The sequence below is a fragment of the Pieris napi genome, chromosome Z (assembly GCF_905475465.1).
Source record: "Pieris napi chromosome Z, ilPieNapi1.2, whole genome shotgun sequence".
Taxonomy (NCBI): domain Eukaryota; kingdom Metazoa; phylum Arthropoda; class Insecta; order Lepidoptera; family Pieridae; genus Pieris; species Pieris napi.
This window is the reverse complement of record NC_062259.1, coordinates 4646409-4669346: the sequence shown is the minus strand read 5'-3', so window position 1 is coordinate 4669346 and position 22938 is coordinate 4646409. Positions and strand designations below refer to the sequence as shown.

At 32.0% G+C, this 22938-nt stretch overlaps 3 protein-coding genes across 12 annotated transcripts in view; 1 reads left to right on the top strand and 2 right to left on the bottom strand.

The window, feature by feature from the left end:
- The window catches only part of LOC125062698 (flotillin-1), a 28337-nt gene extending 19427 nt beyond the window's left edge, over positions 1 to 8910 (top strand). For 2 of the 3 annotated variants that reach the window (XM_047668775.1, XM_047668777.1), the window contains 3 exons: positions 2949 to 3119; positions 7903 to 8006; positions 8268 to 8910. In XM_047668775.1, coding sequence (XP_047524731.1) covers positions 2949 to 3119; positions 7903 to 7971 — 240 coding nt within the window. In that variant the 3' untranslated portion in view covers positions 7972 to 8006; positions 8268 to 8910. The remainder of the gene's footprint in view (positions 1 to 2948; positions 3120 to 7902; positions 8007 to 8267) is intronic. The other variant, XM_047668776.1, reaches the window with a different exon arrangement.
- A 1346-nt stretch (positions 8911 to 10256) lies between these two features.
- LOC125062697 (sulfhydryl oxidase 1-like) lies at positions 10257 to 15342 on the bottom strand. 5 transcript variants are annotated; one of them, XM_047668772.1, is made up of 3 exons: positions 13480 to 15342; positions 12439 to 12482; positions 10257 to 10423 (listed from the first exon to the last, which is right to left on the bottom strand). In XM_047668772.1, the coding sequence occupies exons 1-2, from the start codon at positions 15165 to 15167 to the stop codon at positions 12449 to 12451; spliced, it is 1722 nt and encodes a 573-aa protein (XP_047524728.1). In that variant the 5' UTR covers positions 15168 to 15342; the 3' UTR covers positions 10257 to 10423; positions 12439 to 12448. The 5 variants fall into 5 exon arrangements, 3 of the variants coding, with proteins under 3 accessions (XP_047524728.1, XP_047524729.1, XP_047524730.1); XM_047668773.1 differs by having other exon boundaries at positions 12444 to 12482; XR_007119308.1 differs by having other exon boundaries at positions 12439 to 15342.
- A 2723-nt stretch (positions 15343 to 18065) lies between these two features.
- Positions 18066 to 22798, bottom strand: LOC125062449 (palmitoyltransferase ZDHHC16). 4 transcript variants are annotated; one of them, XM_047668387.1, is made up of 5 exons: positions 22624 to 22798; positions 21822 to 21969; positions 21552 to 21743; positions 20637 to 20892; positions 18066 to 20208 (listed from the first exon to the last, which is right to left on the bottom strand). In XM_047668387.1, exons 1-5 carry the CDS (start codon positions 22674 to 22676, stop codon positions 19712 to 19714), a joined length of 1146 nt encoding a protein of 381 aa, XP_047524343.1. In that variant the 5' UTR covers positions 22677 to 22798; the 3' UTR covers positions 18066 to 19711. The 4 variants fall into 4 exon arrangements, with proteins under 4 accessions (XP_047524343.1, XP_047524344.1, XP_047524345.1 ...); XM_047668388.1 differs by lacking the exon at positions 22624 to 22798 and adding an exon at positions 22366 to 22611; XM_047668389.1 differs by lacking the exon at positions 22624 to 22798 and adding an exon at positions 22465 to 22601.
- Between the last annotated feature and the right edge of the window lie 140 nt (positions 22799 to 22938).

Genomic DNA, 22938 nt, shown 5'->3' with positions numbered 1-22938 from the left:
TAGTAAAACCTGGAATTAGTAGGCAGTGATGCCAGCTGAAGAATAAAATAAAGTAATAAAGTTAATTCGATATATTGTTCGTGATATTGAAATATTAGTTATTTTTATATTAGGTCACTTGAGTAAGTAAATATTTAGATTAACCTTTTTGTAGGTAAAACAAAAAAATACGTAGCATTTTATTTTGTATTGCCCTCTAATGTGTCAAATTTTTCCCTTTTTCGGTGGAGTTTTTTTTTTACTAGCAACACTGATAAAATGTCAGAACTCTACGAATGAAATATCAGAGTATAAAGGGCGCGAGAAACCGGTATTAGACCCAAATTCGACATGTGTCTGGCACAGAAGGCTGATACTTACTTGCTTTTTTAAGAAAAAAAAAATACGAAACAGATACACGAAACCTGAGGCTACGACCTAGGTTGGACTTAATTTGGACATATAACGCGGCCAAGCAGCCATTGTGTATGTAACCATACATCGTAAAGACGTAACGTATGGTACGTCTTTCCGATTTAGGTTTTGCTTAACTTTACTAGTCTATATCGATTAATTAGTATATGATATTAGTTTGAAATTTTAATAATAAACAACAATGCTTCAATTGAGCCGCGTGCGGTTTCTGATTATTTATGTATACAGTGGTACCTCGATATACGAGTGTTTTGAGATACGAGCAGCCGAGCGAGCGATATTTTGTTTTTTTTATAGAACAGGGAGCAAACGGGCAGGAGGCTCACCTGATGTTAATTGATACCGCCGCCGATGGACACTCTCAATGCCAAAGGGCATTACGTAACGCAATTTTTGGAGATTATTGACCTCCCCCCATGTAACTCGCCGTAACGTTTTTCAGTACCCAAGTATAGTAAAACGTTTTGTGACCACCTAGTGACTCTTTAGTTACTATTATGTGGTGTAAGTCAAAAAAATATTAACAATAACGCGTAATTTAATCCCCACCCCGCATCGTAACGTTTTACAAAATATGGAGCCATAGGGTTAGGCTATAGTCTTTTGAAACTAAAAATACATCAAAACCATCTACGATCGCTTGCTCACTGCTGAGCGTGGTTTTGGCAGATTACTGCACTGCTGCTTTATTTCTGATGCTATCCCACTCCGTCCCCTTGATCTCTTTTCCTCCATTTACCCGGTTACTATTCTAGTTTTTCAAGGTTTCTGAGCAATGTGGTCAAAATATTAAAGCACATAGAGACAAATGCTTGAAAGACTTCGTAGACCAACTCAAACAATTGTATATAAATAGATAGATATGAATATTTTGTAGTAGTATCTAAATTTGTTCACTATAATTAGTGCTTGCTTCTATTTCGCCATTCCCAATTCTCATTTTAAAATGTAAAATCAATCTAAAATAAATTTCAGTTTAATTTCACGATTTACTCCATTACGTTTCGATCAAATTGTTTGTTATTTGTAAAACAAAATAGTACCTAATTGAAAGGCGTGGCGAAGTTTCTTTATGAACTGGCCGTAAATTAAAGTAGTTTAATTTATTTTTGACGTTCATGCTAGATGCAAACTATTTTGATGTTGACTATATGTTTACCCGATGGGTTTTAAAAGCTTTGAAATTTGCCTACCAAAGTATTTGCTTTGCTAAGAACCAAGTGTAAAAGTTTATTTTACCACTGATCCCCTAAGCTGTTGAATTTCATATATTCGGTCTAAATTAGATAATAAATAGTTAGTTAATAGTTTTATATTTATGAAGCGATATTAACTTAGACTTTGACAAAATGTTAATTATAACTGATTTGTCACTGATCATTAAATAAAATTTAATTTGAAAGAAAAATATCTTTTACAGAGTGGATTTTAATATTCTCAACTATGTATAGCCAATCACTATTATACACACCATGTCACTGATAAAGGCAAAACTATTTAATTTAATCGACAAGGTTGTTCTTATCTTCAATTTTTTTTTAAATGTTTTGTCATCTTTAACATCTTTACACGTGTACTAAACATTTTAACTACAACTTTGTATCTTTAGACATGCCGGTTTTTTTTACTAATAATTAAAAATAATGTTTTAATGGCACACGGGGAAAACATGGTGTTTGCATTGCCTCAGAGTTAAGAATGCTTAAGGGAGCAGTAAAACGTTTCGTGACCAACTAGTGACTCTAGTTACTATTATGTGGTGTAAGTCGAAAAAAATATTAACAATAACGCGTAATTTAATCCCCGCCCCGCATTGTAACGTTACACAAAAGGACCCCCCCCCCCAAAATACGTTACGTAATACTTGAACGCAGGGGAACTCGGTAAAACTAAAATCTCGGAACACACAAAAATAACAATAAAAACTGAAACCCTTTAACAGACAGCATTTATCCTTATCAGAAATCTCACAAACTATTAATATGTTGTCTAGAGACATATATTATCTCTTTTTGCAAGAGATAGCTCTGCAAAACTTTCAGAAGTGGAAGGGATCAATTTCAGGAGAAATTTATAATATAAATTTTTTAAATTTTACAGTATTATATAATGAAATCATAATATGTTACATTAGAAAACCACTAAGATTTGTGATAAGCTAACCTACACATCCTAGGAATTGCAGTGGCAGTTTCTGCGGAAGGGAATAAAATAAATACATTCTTATCATGCATACATTTTAATATCGACACTTAGGTATACCAATTTCCATTAATCGTATAACGTATAATTAGTTTTCTCCTATCTATAAATTGAATAAAAGTAAATAATAATATGTATGTAATAATAATAAAGCCACTTAAATTCTACACTATAAAAAAAAAATTTGTTAGACACTTAGTCTATGTTAGTTATTCTTATTTCCATTACGTCGTGTTCTGCTGCTTCTGCAGTATCGATCCCTTTTGGGTAAAGACCTCCTCCTGAACTATCTATTTGGAATCAATAAAGGTAATGAGGTTCTTTCTTTTCAGGTTGCTGCTGAAGTCGCCGCTCCATTATCTCAAGCGCGTAAAGTTACAATGGTCTCCTGCGGTGACGGTGAAGTTGGGGCTGCTAAATTAACAGGCGAAGTACTGAGCATTGTCCAAAGCATCCCGGACCTTGTCAAAGGCGTCACAGGTGTTGATATCTCCAAGATAAAGGTGAGTTTAAAATATAAAAACATTGTCTCAAGTGAAATATCTTGTTATAGAAAAAATATCCCCAAAATCGCACACTTTCCTATACCTATTTGTGAACCATGCAGTAGTTTTTAAGTATATCAAGTTGATTTTACGCTTTCATGAAAAGAGAATATTGCTTGATTTGGATTGTTTTAGTTTTTATGAAAACGTAACATAGTGGAATCTCTATAACTGGAATAAATTATTTTATAAAAAAAGTTTTCGTCTTAACAAGAACTTCGGGACATCGATTTAAGTGCTGAAATTTCGACTTACAGAGGCGCGATTTCTAAGTTGATTTTTGAATGTATTCATTCATATATGTATTATCAATATTTCGTAGGGAAATAACATTTTTTTCGAGTTACAAAGTCTAAATAATTTGAGAGATCGCGTATAAAGGGGTTGTGCGGAAGGGAATGGCAATTTTTTTCGACTTACTGGGGATTTCGACTTAACGAGGTTCGAGTTATAGAGATTCCACTGTATAACATGTGGTTATGGGTCATATTATTCTAAAGACTAACTCTATACTGTACGTAGAGAATGCTAAGAGTCCCGTATTTGAACAACATACTGAATTTTGACATACAACCTAGAACATTCTACCTTAATCTCTCTGAATTATATCCCAATATTAGACAGTTCCAGACACAGCGCACGCACGCTTATAACATCTCTCAGCCACACAAATACACTCTCACGCACGCACACACACCCATTCACATACTCACGCAAACTTAAGATCTTACACGATTTTTGCATCATGCACGGAATAGTTGTAATCTTGTCAATCAAAATAATAATTAATCTAAATCACAGGGGCCCCCTAGTGTGGGGTTACAAAATTGATCTGACGCTAGTCGCAATGCAATAATTGGTATAACTACAGTCTCCATCTGCCACATTGTGTTTACGCTGTGATGAAAAGAGATAGATGGGTGTTATAACGGTGCAAATTGATAAATTTTCTAGTCACCTTAGTACAGAGTCATATGGATGGAATAGCTATTCGTATTTATTTCATTAATGTCTATGAAAATCTGTAAAGACAACACTTCAGATCCCATTTCATACATATTGAAAATTTTACAAAAAATTACATTTAAAATTACATATACTTAATTTATAAAAAAATCATTTGAATACAAGATTTGACTGAAACACATTGCTTTGTTATAAGGTGTAATGCAAAATATTTTTTTGCCTTTGAAATTTTATGCTAAAACTGGTAACGCCGGTTTGACTCACAATTGTATTTAATTTTGCTATGTTTATACTAGCGTTGCAGTAATTATACAAAAATAAAATTGTATAAACAAATATACGTATTAATCACGATTTGTATTAACAGTACCTACCTTAATTCTGTAATAATGTTACAAAGGTAGAATCGTTTTAGGTTTTGTATACTGCATCACAGTACATACATGCGTATCCATTATGACATCCAAATATATACGTATACTAGCAGACCGGCCAAACGTTGCTGTGGCTAAGGTTTTTGTTATATTACATAGTAGTAAACTATTCAAGAGAAACGGTAGGAGAACACCAGTCATGGGGACCACCTTCCTGTATTGGTGGTTATGCCATTAAATTGTATCTTATGTGAAACGTTAGTACTTTCAACGCAGCGCCATCTGTTAGATTTGTGACTATTAAATAATAAAAAAATATTTTGCAATAAAATAATATTGCGAGTATAAATTGTAAGCTATCCTATCTTTTAAGTTAGATCAAACTACACCCGGTATGCAAATTTGATTGATATCGGTTCGGTAGTTTAGGAGCCCATAGCGTACAAACAACGTGACACGTAATTTATATATATTAAGATGTATCGTATGTTCTCATATAACTCGAATGCGGAGTGATAGTAATTATCTCAGATCGTAGGTCATCTTTATCGTATAAACGTTAAAACAATTTGTATTTTTTCCAGAATAATTACAAAATTAATAGTAGAACGATCATTCGCTAATCTTTGTGCAAACTTCATAATCTATGCAGCTAAAATTGAGCATTTATCAAACTATCGCATTCATAAGTAGGATATAAGTTTTTATTTAAAAAAAAAATATTGTAAAAACTCCTACTGTCTGTTGCGGTAGTACTGAAGAGGTTTTGTGGTTGTACGAGGTAATCTGTGGAACTACTGAACTGACTTTAATGAAGTTCACCAATAGAAAGCTTCGTTATGAGTGTCATAGGCAACTAACAAAATGAAAATACTTTTTCGTGGTAGTCGTGGTAGACGAACGAACGAAAACGTTTATTATCAATGCTTGAATGGTTGAGATTAATTTCAATGATGGGAAATGATGTCCAGCATGATCCTACAAAAAAGTCAAAGCGACAGTATATGTCTAATTTTAATAATTAATATGACAAAACCACGATTAACGGTTCAGCTATGTTTCTATTTTCCCGAAGAGATAGACCAGGAATCTCCACTTGCTAAGGTCCTGAAATAATTGTCTCGCTTCACCCAATTTCATGACATTCATTACTTTTGACCTGTCCTTTCTTTAGTAAGTCCTCGATTTGGTCCAGTTTCTATACCTATCCAAAATACTACTATAGATAACTAATCATAGTGGCAACGATCGTAGATTTTTCTATGAAACAGAAAGCTGTAATGCTCTAGAAAACTTGCCTAGAGTACTGAAAATTTAATAGATGACACACCTCATCAAAATTCAATAACGTACAAGGTTACGGTTGACTACTTTTTCGAAATTAGATATTGCTAATTGCTTAAATTTTTTTCCATTTAGTTTACATTTATTGTAATATGACAGTTGATTTTACGATTATTTTTCACTAAGAAACCATTGTGTATAATAAAAAAATTCTTCTCAAAGAAAATTGAACGTGTTACAATGTTACGTCATTGTCCCTTTTACCTATCAAACGCCCATGATTCCCGAAAAATCTAAAGGTTCCATAGGTAAATGTCAAAAAGCATAACCGCTGCTAGTATTATCTTTACAGTAACATTTAAAACGAAAATTAAAGACTTAAAATGTATAGAAATGTTTTTTTTACAAGAAAATGTGAAATTGCTACCATATTGCCTAAAAAAATTGCTCAATGCCGTCAGAAAACCTTATCATTTTACGTATGGAATTTGAATGTTAACTATCTCGGCAAACACAAGTAGTAGAGATATTTATCGAGTATTATTTAGCTTACAAGCTTGATAACATATTGAATATGTTGTAGATAGTGTTTTTAATTTGTTTTTACAATCTACATTTTTATTATATGTAAACCTAAAACTTATCAGTTTTGAAGTTGGCACTTTTTAAATTGACTTTTTTTCTAATTTAAGTAATATTAAAAAAAAATGTTTATAGCACGATTCATCATTTTACCCGCCTTTGGGCAATTGGAAATAGACGTATATTTTAATTCTCAGAACAAATTTCGCCTATCAACATGAGGTCCATATTTTGTTGTACGTAAAATGTTTCTGCTCTCAAAATGATCTAATTATCTTATCTGCTTTTCGTGTGTTAGTGTACAATTTCCCTTGCTCTTGTCATAATATTCTTAACCTACTTTGTTTTAATTGGATTGCTTTAGATATTTTTACCTCGTAACATTACCTTTAAAATCATTATTATCATACGCACTTACAATCTTGATGGTGGAAACCGGATACGGATGCGTACATAATAAAAAATTGGTGTGTGTTGTGTGTTATGGTTCCAGCTCTATATTATATATATCTCATATATATGGTTACAGCCTTTTATATAAAACTAAAATTTTATATAAAAATAACCTAAGAATAGATCGTATAGGTATTGTTTGAAAGCATGATTTCAAGTTTCCATTCAACTTGTATACTGAATAGTAAATAAAACACGACATTATCAGTGACGTGAGTCAATTTGTATTGCTTTTCATTCCTAGGTATACAAGATAGCATTTACGTGTTTATGTACAACCTTAACTATATTTTCTCTTAGGTGTTTGTTTTTAGCCGGTTCACATATTATGTGACTGCGATATTGTGACTCAAAAGCCGCTTAATTGATCACGGTTCTGAATATTAGAATAATTTTATAATTGATCTTTTAGTACGTAGTTTTCTTGAGATGTTAAAATCAGAACATACATTAAAAGAATGCAAATAGATCCGTTGTTTTAAACAGAGCTAATGTATATTTTAGTTCGTTGGTAAACATAAACGCTTTGACTAATGACACTACGTGTTGTTATTACATGGCAGGTTAATTGTGTTATATAGATCAACTAACAAATGAACAATGATATTTAGAAGCATTTATAGATATTTTTAGATCCAATCATCTTATTCATAAAAAACAAATGCATATGCCACTAGTTTAACACGAAACACACACATCCAACGCAAAGCTAGTTGCCAGCCAGATTCCGTAGAACAAAAAAGGGTACATCTAACATTTAAGTCATAGTTTTGATTTTTTTTACTTTAGTTTGTCTATTGCAAAGGTGCATGTGTGCAAAAATTTTATTTAAGACTGTAGTTTATTGTCATCTATAATTATATATATTTATTATTGAACTTACTTGTACATTCATGCTGATGGTGCTAATTCTGACATTGTCTAAAATAAACAAAATCTCGATTAATATCATAGTAATTGTGTTACGTCGTAACATATATACATAACGAGATTCTATCATCAGAAATAGCAACACCCAATAATAAGGTCATCAATGTAGATTTTTCACCTTGTTTGTGACTAACACTTTGCATTGGGATTAGGGTATTACGGAGCCGACGCCGGTCCCCACGCCAACGGCTCGAGGTGACTCGGCGCGGAAAGCGCGATAACTTGAATTGGTCACAATTAGATAATGGTCGTCGAGGTAACTAATACTCTTGTAACGATTTGAGAGAGGAATAATAGAGCATTGTGTTTTGCAACTTCAACGGAATCAATTCCATATTTGAGTACATTAAATCGTTATTATCATTCTTCTCTCAGTCCATCATTGCTTATTTCATTGTGTTAAATGTTCTAAATTTAATCTATCACACTAATTATGGGCATGCTTACTGTGTAAAGAAACTTTTTACCAAGGTCAACTGTTATTTATTTATGATTAATCATGAATTTTTGTCCTCAGGGTCTCGGCTCCGTTTAAACAATTAGTGGTAAAGAGTGTTCAAGCTTGAATAAATGTATTGCAATATTCTATACTTAACTTCCAACGATTCAAGTGCTACTTCTACTCTGTACAAACAAATCTATTTTATAGTTAGATTTGATTATTGTGTCGATGTTTTATGAATTATCTAAGTTCTGTATGACTATGAGTACAAAAGGGCCAGGAATGCGAACTCGGTGGGTGATGGGTGGAACGAATAGTTAAAGGGTGAAAAAAATTCGACCAATCGCCTAATGTTCTCGGTAGTTTACAAATGACTGTTATACTAATGAAAATACCTATATTTTTTTATTTAGCTGTCGTTAGGATATTTAAGACTATTTGGTGTTCAAATGAGGCAGTGTAGAAATTCTTATGGTAACTTAGCGTGTTTGTAGACGTTATTTTTTAAATTTTTCTAACGAGATTGATATTGTATACTAAATTCATTTAAGTCATAGCTGTACAAATATTAGCATAAGCGCTGGTTCATACTTGAACCTAGACCTTACTAAGTGAGGATAAGTCATGGTCGAATCGATGTTAGAACCCAAAGCTGTGTATTCCGTCTGAATGAAGAACGTTTTTCCCTTGCCCTTACATTTTGTAACAGATGTTTTTTTTATGACCAGAATCACTCTTGCTAACCAAAAGACTTATTCTGTTATGTCTAAGTTATGTTGGTTAAGATGCTAAGTTACAATAGTAAGCAAGCAAAGTGAGGTATACTGGTATAGTATAAAGTTATATAATCGCTAAATAGTATATCATTAACTGAAGAACATACGTTTTAATTAACGCGCTAGAAGCCCGAATAATAGAATGACTTGTTGAATAGCACAATGACTTATTTTAGATTATAGTAGGTTCATGTAAAACTGATAGCCTAACTGTGTGAACTAGCGCTAAATTAATCTTCAATAGTCAACTTTAAGGTTGCTGAATTACTAAAATCATCGCATAAGGCAATAAAATCTATGAATGAACTTTAGAATATTGAAAATTTACAAATAACTTCGAGTCTCGCCGGGGCATAACGTGTCAATATCATTTGTATCGCACAATAAATCTTATTTACATAATAATATTGACACAGCATTTATCGAGTTTCATACGTAAGTAAGTTACGTCTTAATTGTCGACTATTACAACTGTATTTAGTTTTTAGCAATGTAAGATATCTATTTTAAATAGATTTCGGCAGCAAAATTACTACTACTGACTTTTTGTCGTGTGTGTGTTCTTCATTCTCAAAACGTCGGCTATAAGATTTTTCTAAGTGTATTAGTTGACTAAGAAAGCCCTTTTTATTTATATCATACATGATAAATGTATATTTTTTGTTACTGTGTTACTTCTAAATTTCTTTAAATATATTTTGTATATTTACTGATGCATTTAGTAAATGTATTAATATTTGGGTTACTAAAATTGTTGTCCGGTGCCATATTGTATACCTAATTTATTTGTTTTTATTATTTAAGCAGATTTTATAGACTTAAGTTGCAGTATGAATATATTAATAACACAGGTTTAAAAGAGCTGTTATATGTGAATCTCATTTGGAAAAGTATCTTCAAACTACCGCCTCAAGTGTATTATTTTGAGATTTATTTAAAAAAGATTTTTAGAGTGTATTCTTATTCATCTTAACACACCTGTTAGCATTAATATTTTCAACTAAGAGCGTGGTTACCACCGATTGTAATTATTTTATTTATACAAAGAATGTATGAGTTATTAAATTCCATTGAATTATTGGCTTTAACAGCCAACTTATTTGAGGAAAATAATGACTTCATATCACATTCCTCATTCCGAATAATTTAGAATATCGCACTGAGTGGCACAAGTTGTGTGTTTTCACATTTTTATGCATGTGTATTGACGTGATTTCTATTCGTATTATATTCAGAAAATATATTTATTTTGTTTTATTTACCATTTTAATTTAAATGAAATTCAATGATAATTTAATTACTTTAATTACATTTATATCGATATCATTTTCTCTTAACTTGTAATTGACAAAACTAAAATTAATTAACAATCATTATATTAAGGATTCACTGGATGAATGTTGGTAAAAGACTTCTTAAAGTTCATAATGTTCATCGGTCCGTCATGCCATTAACCTGAAAAAATAACTAGTTAGTATTCATTAAAATAAAAATTGTGATTTATCTAATAGGTAATAAAATATAATATAGAAAAAGCCGAGTTAGTCTAGTGGTTTTGTTAGAGCCAGTCTAATACGATGTCGGACTTCGAACCCTGGCTCCAAGCACAAAATTAAAAGTTACTTTCCTAATTGATAAGTATTATAAATTTAGATTTTGAGACAAGGGCGAGAATGTGAGAAATAAAAAGTATATTACTACCAAGGCAAGACGCAATCAACCAAATAACTCGACATGCACGATATAAATGATGATATTAAATAGACAATCGAAACATGAACGAAAAATTTCGATAACCAAAACAAAATCTTAAAATAAACCACCCAGAGGGAAAAGAACTCGCGACGGAAAAGCTACTTATTTTTGAAACCGAGAACAAAAAAAATGGGACCAGGAAAACAATGATTGTGGAAGTAATAGACTTAAATGTCGTGCAACGATAGCATCGAATACGTGTGGAAGATTGGGAAAAAAGCAACGATGGGCCGAAATAAAAATCTTTAAACAAAAGACTAAATTTGAATCAATACTCTGTTCTATGTGAAAGATTTTCCTTTAACAAACTCAATAAATTGCAAAAAGAGTTAATACGGAAGGAGAAAAAGGAAGACTAGCGATTCTTGAAAAATCAAAACTCCTACCCTGAAAGGACCTGGAAAAAAGAAGAGAATCGATAGAAGCCAATCGTGACACGAATAAACTTAGAAAAAACACAAATAAAATATTTAAAAAGTTTAACAAATTGCCACTTCGGGGTAGTGTTTCTAATTAATACGATATTTAAAACAAATATTAATAATTCTAAAATTTGATACTTCATATGTATCAATTATACAAGAACGAAACATTATGTCTTTTATGAGCATATCGAAGAAGGACAAAAGACAACTATGAGAAGTCTATCAGTATCGTAAAACTAGGAAGACTTGGGCCAAAAATCTGTTTTAGGACCGAGAAAGGAGTTAACACAGACATTCCTTACCCCAAGATACATAATATAGCGTTTCTCCGAAATATTAAGACCTACATTTGTCGAAAAAAAAAAGAATACGCCAGCTAATGCGCTCGAGATATTTGAATAAGTAAACGTAACTGAGGACGTATAGAGGATGTCAAAAAAATACTACAACAAACGAGATCTAAATGCTACCAGCAATATAATAGGACTTCAAACATATGCTATTATAAGGAACAGCCACGAAGTATGTAGACAGCTATACTTATCTTGGGAAACAAGTTTCATTTGAGAAAATAAGGCACGAGGAGAACTCGGCTCGAACTTAAAGAAAATTCACAAGAGTAAGCTTCCACTTTAACTGAAAAAGGTGGTGGTAGATTCGTGCCTTTGGCATAAACTTGTCTTTCCAGTACAAAAGTTTAAGCCAAAATACGTTCGTGCTAACGTACGATAGAAAGAAGTATTCTTGGAATTAAACTGAGTGACGAACAGAGAAGTGAAAGTCATCCGCGGAAAAAGAAAAATAAACGCTGAGAAACATGCACTACAACTCAAATGTAAATGGACAGGGAGGATTTGCCCATCGGCAGAGAAACAAGGCCATCGAGATTAAAAGGGTAGCTAGCAAAAAAATTATGCTTACGGCAAAAGATAAAATAGGGTAGATAAATTTGGGGGAGGCCTTCTCTCGGACGGTGGCCGCATCTTAGAATAACAACCTTCTTTTTGTAAACTAGATATTGATAAATAAAGACTTATTATTATTATAAAAACACACAGTACAAAATAATTATTGTAATAAGTGTAGAACAAAAGCATATAGCTACAAAAGCAATTAATTTAATAAACAATGCAAGCTGATAATCACATATGAATAATTAACACTATATTCAGTAAATGTAATTATAATAAAACAGTAACATAGCTTAACGAACGACTTATTCCAGTTTTAAACCGTAAAATTAACAATTAACCACACTGCCCGCCACCGATTAATAAGATCAAAACTGACCTTACTTTATTTATAGGAAGTTTCTCCAGACGTGATGAAGTAAACTGCGTAAAGAATTATTTTTTAATGTAACAAAACCAAAACGGAAGTTATATGAAATGAAATGAACATTGCATTTGGTAATAAATGGGAGAAATGAAATCTAGATGATATGTTAAAATCACATTTATCATGGGGACTTGATAATCTATTATGATTATGGTTTTTTTAATATGACTTATTAAAATAAATTGCGTTTCATAAGTAAGAAAGAGCACGTAAATATTCTATTAAAATATATTATAACATTTTACCTTAATAATCTAATAAAAAATTTATATCTAAAAAAAACATCTATATAAGAATATTTTCAAAAATGTCTTGTCAATAATATTTCTTTATTTTATAATATAAAATTAATAAAAAAAAAATTATCAATGTATGCAAAATCACACATTTGATGCATCAAAACCAGTTAGTTGTATATTATAAAAATGCCTTTTATGGAATGTTTTTTGGTGTACACTATTAATTGTATCTTTATATCCGAGTATTTCAAGGAGCTAATGTTTTATTACTTGAGCAATTTTCAAAATGTATAAATGAACTATTTTTACTTAGACATATATATATATATATATGTGTGTAGAACAACATAAAGAATGATATAATTGCTATTATGCTAAATTAACAAACAAGAATACTTGATAGCAAATCTCTATTCTATAATATATATTTTTTAAATAATATATATATATATAGCTTTATTACATTAATCCTATATAAATTAAAACAACAGCATACTATTAGGGTGAATGATGCTTTTAAAATCTTCATCATAATTATCTTACTTAAATGTTTTGTAAATTTAAAACTACAATTAATACAGAGAGCACCCATTATACAAATTGTTGTATTGGTTTGAATATGATCAAAATTATTTCAAAACAATAGCTAGTTTATACTTTACCCCAGGCATGTTTATAGCGACGTGTTCTAAAAAACCTTTTCGAAAGTAAAAACTTAATAGCTAAAATAAGTATAAAAAAAGAAAATATGTACAGAAGGCTTAGCATTCCAATATCCAGACTGGAAAGTGGGCTCTGTGCAGTTGCTGCAGATCTTGCTTTTCGTAGGTCTCTTATGTTGTCAGCATCATACACTTTTTGCAGATATTTATAAACTTCTGGTAAATTCCAAGCACCACGAGCGAGTCTACATTTTGGACAATTGTCAACACTGGGATATTGTATCTTCGGATGTTTTGAATCTTCAGTTACATCACCAGCCAGTCTTAAATTAACCTCATTGTGTGCAATCCAGAGCCAGAGGACAGCTTTGTCATTTTCTGTAATTTGAAATATTTTGTTCTTTTCTGCCATTGCTTGGAAATGTTGGGAACATTCAGTGCAACCAAAGAAATGCTTTACATAGCCATGCATGGCACTAAGTACTCTAGGCCCTTGTGAACCAGGCTTCTGAGCAGCATTTACAGTTAGAGTATGAAACAAAATCCACAGGCCACATGTGTACCCTCTGTACTGTGGCTGGCTGCCTTTACATCCAATATAGTCTAAATTGCTTGAATATACAGGCTCATGAGCAGCTTCACGGCTTTTGACTAATTGATAAACTTCACTACCACTCCATTCATTTTTTGAAGCTAAAGCATTATGTAAGTCAGTTAAATACTCTTTCAGGTTTTTTCTTGCAGGGAATGACACAATAAGAACATTTAGGTAATTTAACAGAGCTTGTAAAACTTCACCACTCAACATTTTATGCCTCAATATTTCTGTATGTAAACTGGTTTTTAATGTCCTTTCTAAGTCTGAATAATAAACAATATCAGATTCTGCAGTAGAAGTTTCAGAAAATATAAAACTATCGGAATTGTCTTCTACCACTTTGCTTCTTACAGGAAAAACAAAGTCATTAGATTTTAAAAATGTGTTAACAGCTTTAAGAAGATTCTGCTTTGTAGGATTCTTTGGAGTGAGCCGAGTGACTTCTGAAGTTGATTTAACAGCAACTAGACCAGGATATTGAGTGACACTTGCAATTGTAGCTAACTCACTGTTTTCATATACCCGACGAACATTAATGTTTTTATAGTCATTAATATCAAGGGCAAGTTCTGAACCAACTGTTGAATTTTCACTTTCGAATACAAGGAAAGTATAAACAACATTAGCGGAAACAGTATTTAAAGCTGCAGCATAAGAACCATATGCAGCAATACCTAGATTAGGTGCAAATAGTAATCGACCTACATTTTGCTCAGATCGCATTTTCATGATTAATTGAGCTTTTAATTTTTTTACTGTGTCTGCAAACATAAAATTGTCCCCAACAAAAGCATTACCAATAACATATTTTTCATGTAAATATCGGAGCGATGGGTAGGCCATGACTTCAAATTGTCTACAGATTTCATTGTTTTCTTCAACTGAGCAATCAATAACCGCTAATTTTATAATATTTTCCCATGGGGCAATTTCTGCAGCTAAGCTCTTAAATTTTGGTGCAAATGCCCGGCAATGTCCACAATAGCTGTTATAAAATTGAACTAAATAGGCATTTCGTTGGCCATAAATTTTTTTGTTGAAATTTAAGTTTGTTAATATTGTAACTTGGTCTGCCTTGCTATAAAGTCCTTGGTGGTCAACATCGTCGTCCCGTAAAACGGCACCGTTACTTAAAATTATAAAAAAAAATGCACAATATGTAATAAGACACCACGAGTACATTTTTGTTCCCCAATCACTACATAAGTATTTTATCACTTGGAACGCGCTTTCACAATAATAACTTATCGAAGACGTTTCTTTATTAACAAGGTTGTAGAAGATACTATTTGTAATTTGTGAAGATAAATTTTACTATTTGGTGTTTACGTCATTTCGTTTTCCTAAATTTATTGACAATTGATAAATCAGATAGACAAATGGCAATTCAGAGAGTGACAACAGACCAAGTACAGGGAAAGATGATGAAATGATACTTTTTAATTTAATGGATGAAATCGCCCACTTATTATTTTATTTTTAAATCATCCATTATTAGAACATTAAAGTAAGCAACTAAATCAGTTTCTTTAATAATAAAACTGCATTCTCGTAGTACATTATAGTTAGTACTTAGTATATGATATTTATTATTTGGCAAAAAATAATGTGTCAAAATTATTGATAGAGGTGACATTCTTTTAGTGTATTCTTTAGATTGTCTTTTCATCGTTTTAGTCGTCAGAACTATCGAAACTTAAACATGAATTAAAAAATTACTGAAGGCAACCTCTCCTACGCTCTCTGTGGACTTTACCAATTGAGCACCCTAATTCAACGCGATTAATATTCCATCATGGCGGCATATACTTAACTTGACAAAAATGGTCCCAACAATTACGCGAATACCAGATGTGGATGATCACAAACCATATTTATCGGACCTTTTGCTAACCCCACTTCCAGAAACTACCAAGTCACCGTCGACCGTCCTTTGGGTTCGTCGGATCATTGCGTCGTCCGGAGTAAATACTGTGCCAACTAGACAAGGGTCCACCGTGGCCCCGCTTTTTGGGATGTTTCCGTATTTGGCACTATAGGTCAGCAGATTTGGACAGGCTGCGATCTTTCTTTGCATCCTACCTTTAGGGGCCTATAATCTGTAAGCTTTTCGGCTGTTGCCATCCAGCTGCCGTTACTGACTATGTAAACAAAGTAGAAGTGACTTCGTAAGTAGACATTGAACCTTTGATCCTTTCTTTTAAGTTCAAGTCCATCAGGTTGAAACTTTGTCTTCGTGTTGAAGCTTTCAGATCAATATTTCATGGTTAACACCATCAAAAGCCTTTATTAGGTATACTTAAGATACTTGTCTATGAAAAATAAAAATGATCAATGAAACGTATGCAATTTAAGGCCAAGGCTATTATTGAGCCTCGGGTATACCATATGTGACTGATTCAAGGCGACTTTGTGAATTTCCTCTTTTGACAATTAGGCGAGGCTTTTTTTTGAGGTTAATAAATTAATAATGTCAATATACTAATAGCAAACCTGATTTCTACTCTTCTAATTCACACAAAGTGTATATATACATACATTAATTACAAGGCGTGTAGAGCCGGCTCATAAGACACAAAAAGGCGCTCATACAGAAAATGTCATGAAATACTTAATGTGTCAATATTTGAGGTCATGTGCCAATCAGAAACATTATATTCCGTGAATTGAACCGTGCTTTGTACTTTGCCTGGTGGGAGTCGAGATCCAAAAATGCATATATGTACCTGGGTTATAAAATAGATTAACTTAATTAGATTAAATTAATTTTAAAAGATAGTTTGGGTTAATAACGACCGGTGTATGTCCAAGCAATGAGATAACTCTTTATTTAAAAGGAATGTAACATTCCTGAACATGCACAACCTTACCTACTGCAATGTATGTGAAATGTTTTGAAGTTATACTTCTTTAGGCGCGTTATGAAAAATTTATGAGAGTGAAATTTTACGATGCGCGCGCACCGTGACACAAAATTATCAGTATGAAGTTGCCCACTAACGAATTATTTTTAAACCAGCCGAGCGTGCGCGAGCGAGATGGGAATAAGACAATCTACAAGTAAAAAGAAATAGAATATGCGTGAAGTTAGCAGCTATGCCAAGAATTTTGAATGACCATAATGACCTTTGTAGTACCTTTTAAACGAATAAAGGAGTTTTAATTATTTTTTCAAAGAAATTTAGCAATGCTTTTTCACAAAGACCTATTGTTACTTAGTTAAAAGGTTATAAAACATACCTAGTTATTAAATTGAATTAATAATATAATAAATTATTATTATTATTAATAATTAGTAATTGAATAATATACTAAATATTATTAAATTATTAACGTTAAATATTTATAATTAATTATTTAATATTTAAACAAAATAAAGAAAGCCAAAGAAGTATAACTTCTTACGCGCGTACATAAGTACACGCACCCTTTTTTTTAAATTATTATAAGCCTTTTGTTTCTTACCTACTGTTGCACGTTTTGTAATGTTTACTATTAATTTATAAGCTAGCTTAATGTAGTATATTTTCTTATGTAAGTCAATGTTGTAATTTTCTTTATGAGAGATAATCTTAAACCGTTATTTATCGTTAAGATGAGATTAAAATGCATGAAGCCAAGAGCACTCTTTAACTCTCAACAGCCTAGCCATTGCGATTTTAACTTTAAGCGATACCGATTATAGCTGGAAATTACAGTATCGGTGCGGACCCACGCGACCATATGAATTTATTCTTTGTATATAAGTACAATGTATCAATAGTGGATTATATTACACGAAAAAAAACTTATTAATGCTGTTGCGCCATAATATATGCCATATTTTTTTTTGCTTAAAAGGCCGGCAAGGCACTCGCGAACCTCTGGCTATTAGGGTTTTCCATGGGCGGCGGTATCATTCATCAGGTGAGCCTCCTGCCTGTTTACCCCTGTAAAAAAATTATGGATTGGTACGTCAATCTGTAATAATATTGTCTTTCAACACTTATCACATATAACAGACATTAAAAGTAGATATCGAATGTAGTTTATGAATATTTATTCCCCTAAAACGTTAAGTTTAAAAATAATAATGCGAAATGTTCTTTAATTAATATATTATTTATATTTACAACTTAATACAATTGAAATACAATAAACAACATTTTGTCAATACTTTACTCACATTTTATATTGAAAACAACATATTTGCACGAATATTTACGAGAGTTGATACTTAAATTATTAAAACAAAAATTATGTAATAATTAAATATGCAACCAATATGTAAACTTATTCGTATTATCAGATTTTATAAGTCGGTTAAAAAGACGAACACAATGTAAGAATAGATTCGAATTTAAACAAACTTGAGGAATAATACTGACTAGATTCAATGTGTTGGAATGTTAGAAATATGAACTCATTAGAGCAAATGTGGAATTAACTACATACTCTTACTCTTATTTATACAAAATAAGTCTAATTGCACCGTTTTAACTGCTATCTCTTTTCACCACAGCGCATACACATTATGACAAAAAGAGACGAAAAAGTAGTTTAGTTAAAACAGTTCAATCAGACTGATGTAGTATTATGAATAAGCGGGTTTAGCTTTGTAGCTAATGATTGTTCATTACAACACATATGCGATTAGATACATAGTATTTCTCTAGAAATATACTTATGTAAAGTCTGGTTTAAAGACTGCGCTACAATGCTACTTCTTACCATACAAAATACTTTAACATTAAAGCGACTACGAAGGTCATCATTTATATATAATGACTAGATTAAAAACATAATATGACAGTAACAGTTAATAATTGCAATAATTACTTACAATGATAAATACATGTTAACTCCTACAATTCGCTATAAATTGACTGCCCTGGCTTACTGACGGGAGTACCCAAATCCAGTCACGGATGCCAGGGCGTTGGCATCATCCTTTCTGGCCGTATGAATGAAGGAGTATGTGTATGAATATGTGGGTCTAAGACTCCCCTGAATCAGGATGAAAGTGGCACGACACGACGTTTTATTAATGGTATATATGCACCAACAAACGCAGGTGCGGTCAGCGCCCAAAGTGAGAGAGAAGAGAGTTTGGGATTATGTCAGACATACTATGTGCAAAGTTAAGGGGAAATTATGAAAGGATTAATAGGTTAGAGATAATGGCCGTGGCCGCTGCCTACCGCTTGGGGAAAATTAAAAAATTGTTTATATAAAATTTAACTAAAGTATGAGTTATAATATCAAATATACTTAACACATCCATAAAAACTAAAGCAGTCTAATTGCACTCTTTATGCCGTATAACACTGTGCGGAAAAGAGACTTATTAATATATTATCTTATTCGATAAGAGGATTAAACTACAAATTCCCAAGTTTAACCTCATTCTCGAAAACTGGACTAAGTCGTGGAATGTCGAACCATTCAATGAATTCCATTGATACTACATGTATATTATATCTTATTAGACTATTGATTCTATTTATCATTACTGTCTACCACAATAAACTGATCTACATTGCATTTAACATCAACAGCACTTACTGGGAAATATGGGGCACATTTTTTTAATATTTCTGGTGAATATACGATTAATAAGAATTAATCCTAAGCTTTTATTAAATTAATTATTAGAGCCTTGACTACAATGGTTGATAATTTAAGTAACTTAATCTTAAATTTAAGTTTAACTAATAAAAAGTATAATACATAAATCCAAAATGCTCTTAGGGCCAGTCTTCTATGCCATTATTAATCATATGCCATGTACGGCCATTGCCTGTGGGCGCGTGTCTTGATGGGAATAGTACATGTAAAAGCGTCCTACCTTGTGTTAAACCGAGAAATATCTTCCAGTTTTTTCTTCTACCAAAGTTGTATGGATTCCTAAATGTAGAGGATCTTCTCTCCATTGCTGCATTAATATGTGACTCCACACTAGTTTCACCTCTACTTATGTGTTTACCATGCATGGAAACCAGACTTCCGAGTGCCAAAAGAACAGAAAGACAGGTGATAGCCATAAATACTATAGCTTTCCGCTTCCAGGGATCAGCTGATATGAGATTTAACTGCGTGATCTCTGGCGTGGGTAGAATATGTTCACGAGGAAAGTTGATGGAATCATATTCAGGAATATCTTTAACTGGGACGAGAACACCACTTTTATTCAGTTTTAATGGATGACCAAATAAATCAGGCTCATCTTTGATTGGCGTAGAATCTGGAATGAATGTAATTTTTTTTAAGACTGATAGAAGAGATACATGGGCCTCATTGCTAACTTCCACTTACATTTCCTTAGAGAATTTACTCTGTGAGACAAGTCAAAATACAGTCATTTATAGAAACTCACAGACGCATACATATAATATATAGAATATCTATATATCATGAAACATAGAATGTAGACATGTTATTGTAAAGTATTATGGTAAACATATTAAGCATCTTGTCATAGTAAGTTCAGAGGCAAGTTCTCAAACACATACTGTTCTGACAAGCTTAGAAATTCCTTTAATCAATTAAGTTCTGGTGAATTCTTGCTAAGACTTAGTATAGACAGAGTATAACGGCAAGTGGCAACACAAACTTATCTTTTTTGATGTATTCTAAATTCTATATAAATATATTTCTTCTAATTATACTCACCTCCATCATACACCCAAAGTACTTGATAGCCAATCTCTATTCCAAATATAATTAGAAAACAAATTCCAGCAACCATATATACCATATACAAGTAAAAATATCTGGCATTATAATATCCCACACAGTTATTAAGCCAAGGGCAGTGGTGATCCATGGCAAGTATGCATCTATCACACACTGAACAGTGATGTGTCCGTGGTGGTTTTGGTGATATACATTTCTTACATATACTTGCAGCCTCAATCAATATAGCACCCTGAAAGTAAATGATATAACCTCTTTATGTAATTGTAAGATGTGAATTACTAACGTCAAAACAAATAAAAAAACTCCACTCCCTGGCCCAAATTATTTCGTAAATAAAAATCAATCCAGTTCAATGATTTAATATGTTAAAACAAAAACTAAGGAATTTTTTTTGTTAACAATGTCTATTGTGGCCTCTTTTTTGTGGAGTAGGCCCATGCCTGTAATCCCGATAGCCCTCCCCTAAATACGGCCCTACCTTAAAGGTAACAAGGTTTGTTCACAACAAAGGTAAATTTGACTAAAATTATACGTAGGGGTAAGGCATCAACTTGTGTTAAAAAGTTAAAAAACAACCTGTATCATTGTTATTGATGTTTCAAAGGTCATTTAAGCATACTGTTCTGCTATAAATATGAGAGTTCTACCATAATATTATTAAATTGGGTAGGTATTTTTCTAAATATTTAAATAATCTGCAGTGAATGCTAATAATATAAAAATAATGATTACATAGACTGTTCACCTACTGGCCGAAAATAAATTTTCAACACATTCATGTGACTACTAACTTCAATTAATTATTTGAACAAAAAGGTTTATTTGTTAATACATAGTCTTAGGACAATTATTTTGTATTATTTGAGTGACCCATTTTAAACAACTTACATGAGGAGGGTAGCCTGGTGGTGTACTCACACCCATATAATAGTGAAACACAATATTCAGTAACAGCCAATTACCAAAAATTACTAGAAATACTGTAAAGTATGGGTTCTTGTGCCACCAATATGGTAAGCCAATCCAATATGCTATGCCAACAACTGCTGTTGTGAGAATTGTCACACTAAATACAAATACCTGAAATTTCAATAATTTGTCAAAAACTCTCCAACTCCAAATGACCTTCCAACCAAAGCATAAAAAAATTATTATTACCCTTCCTAAATAACCAGCAAAATTATCGACAAACCAGAATACTGGTTCTAACAAGCAATCAATTGCATAGTTAAAACTCATATGATCATTGTAAGTAAGAGACTGAATAGTTAAAATGATTTGTGCAGTCTTCCATTTTATATATTCCCTGGAAATTAAAAAAAAGTTATCATAAATAGCAAACTAGTGAATATAAAGTTTCACTATTTTAAGTTAAGTTTTATTGTGTTAAACACAATAAATGCACAGGAAATAATAATTCAAATAGTAGAATTAATGGAGCTTTTGGTCATAAATTTGACAGCTTAGTAACTTATATAACTGAAAACTTTCTGAACTTAAAAAATAAACAATGCAACTTCAGGATGGTCTACAAGTCCAGGAGAAAATCTAACTATGGTAGGTCTCAGGTATCATGAGAATAAGTATAGTATTTTAGTCAGTACACCCTTAAATAAGTGGAAACTTGAGCCTATGTTGAAACATTTTATTACATCCACTAACATAAATTGAAAAAATTGTAGGCTGTATCTGTACCACCTACTTGAAAATGATTTTGCTTTAAGGTCAATATCCTTAACAGGATTTTCATATGTAGAAATAAATATATATTTAAACGAAAAGCTGGATCTTGCAACACAACCTTGAATTGTTCTTTAAACATATTGGTAAAGGTTCAAAATAGTTTATAGACTAATCCTATACACTCTTAACCAACCAAGAAAACTTTAATATTATAAAACTACTCTCGAGTCTCAGCAACGAGTGCCGCTAGACACGCCAGAAAACTATACTTATGTACCAAGCAAGTGTCCACAACTCCTTCCAATTAAACCGACAGCGTATTGTAACCATTTTTTATATAAAGGAATGGATTTGTAATATTTATAAATAATCTAAAAATGTGTGAAAATATTTAAATAGGCTTTTAAATCGTATTTTACAAAATTGGTAATTTTGTAAGTGGAAAACGCAAATGTCAATTGTCATTGCGAAATTAAGAATCATGTTCCGTTCTATGCAATTAACATAGATGTTAACTTTCTTATTTAAATGTAACTCAATATTTTATTAATAATTCAGACTCCTAGTAATTCATTTCCTATTGTATCCTGAA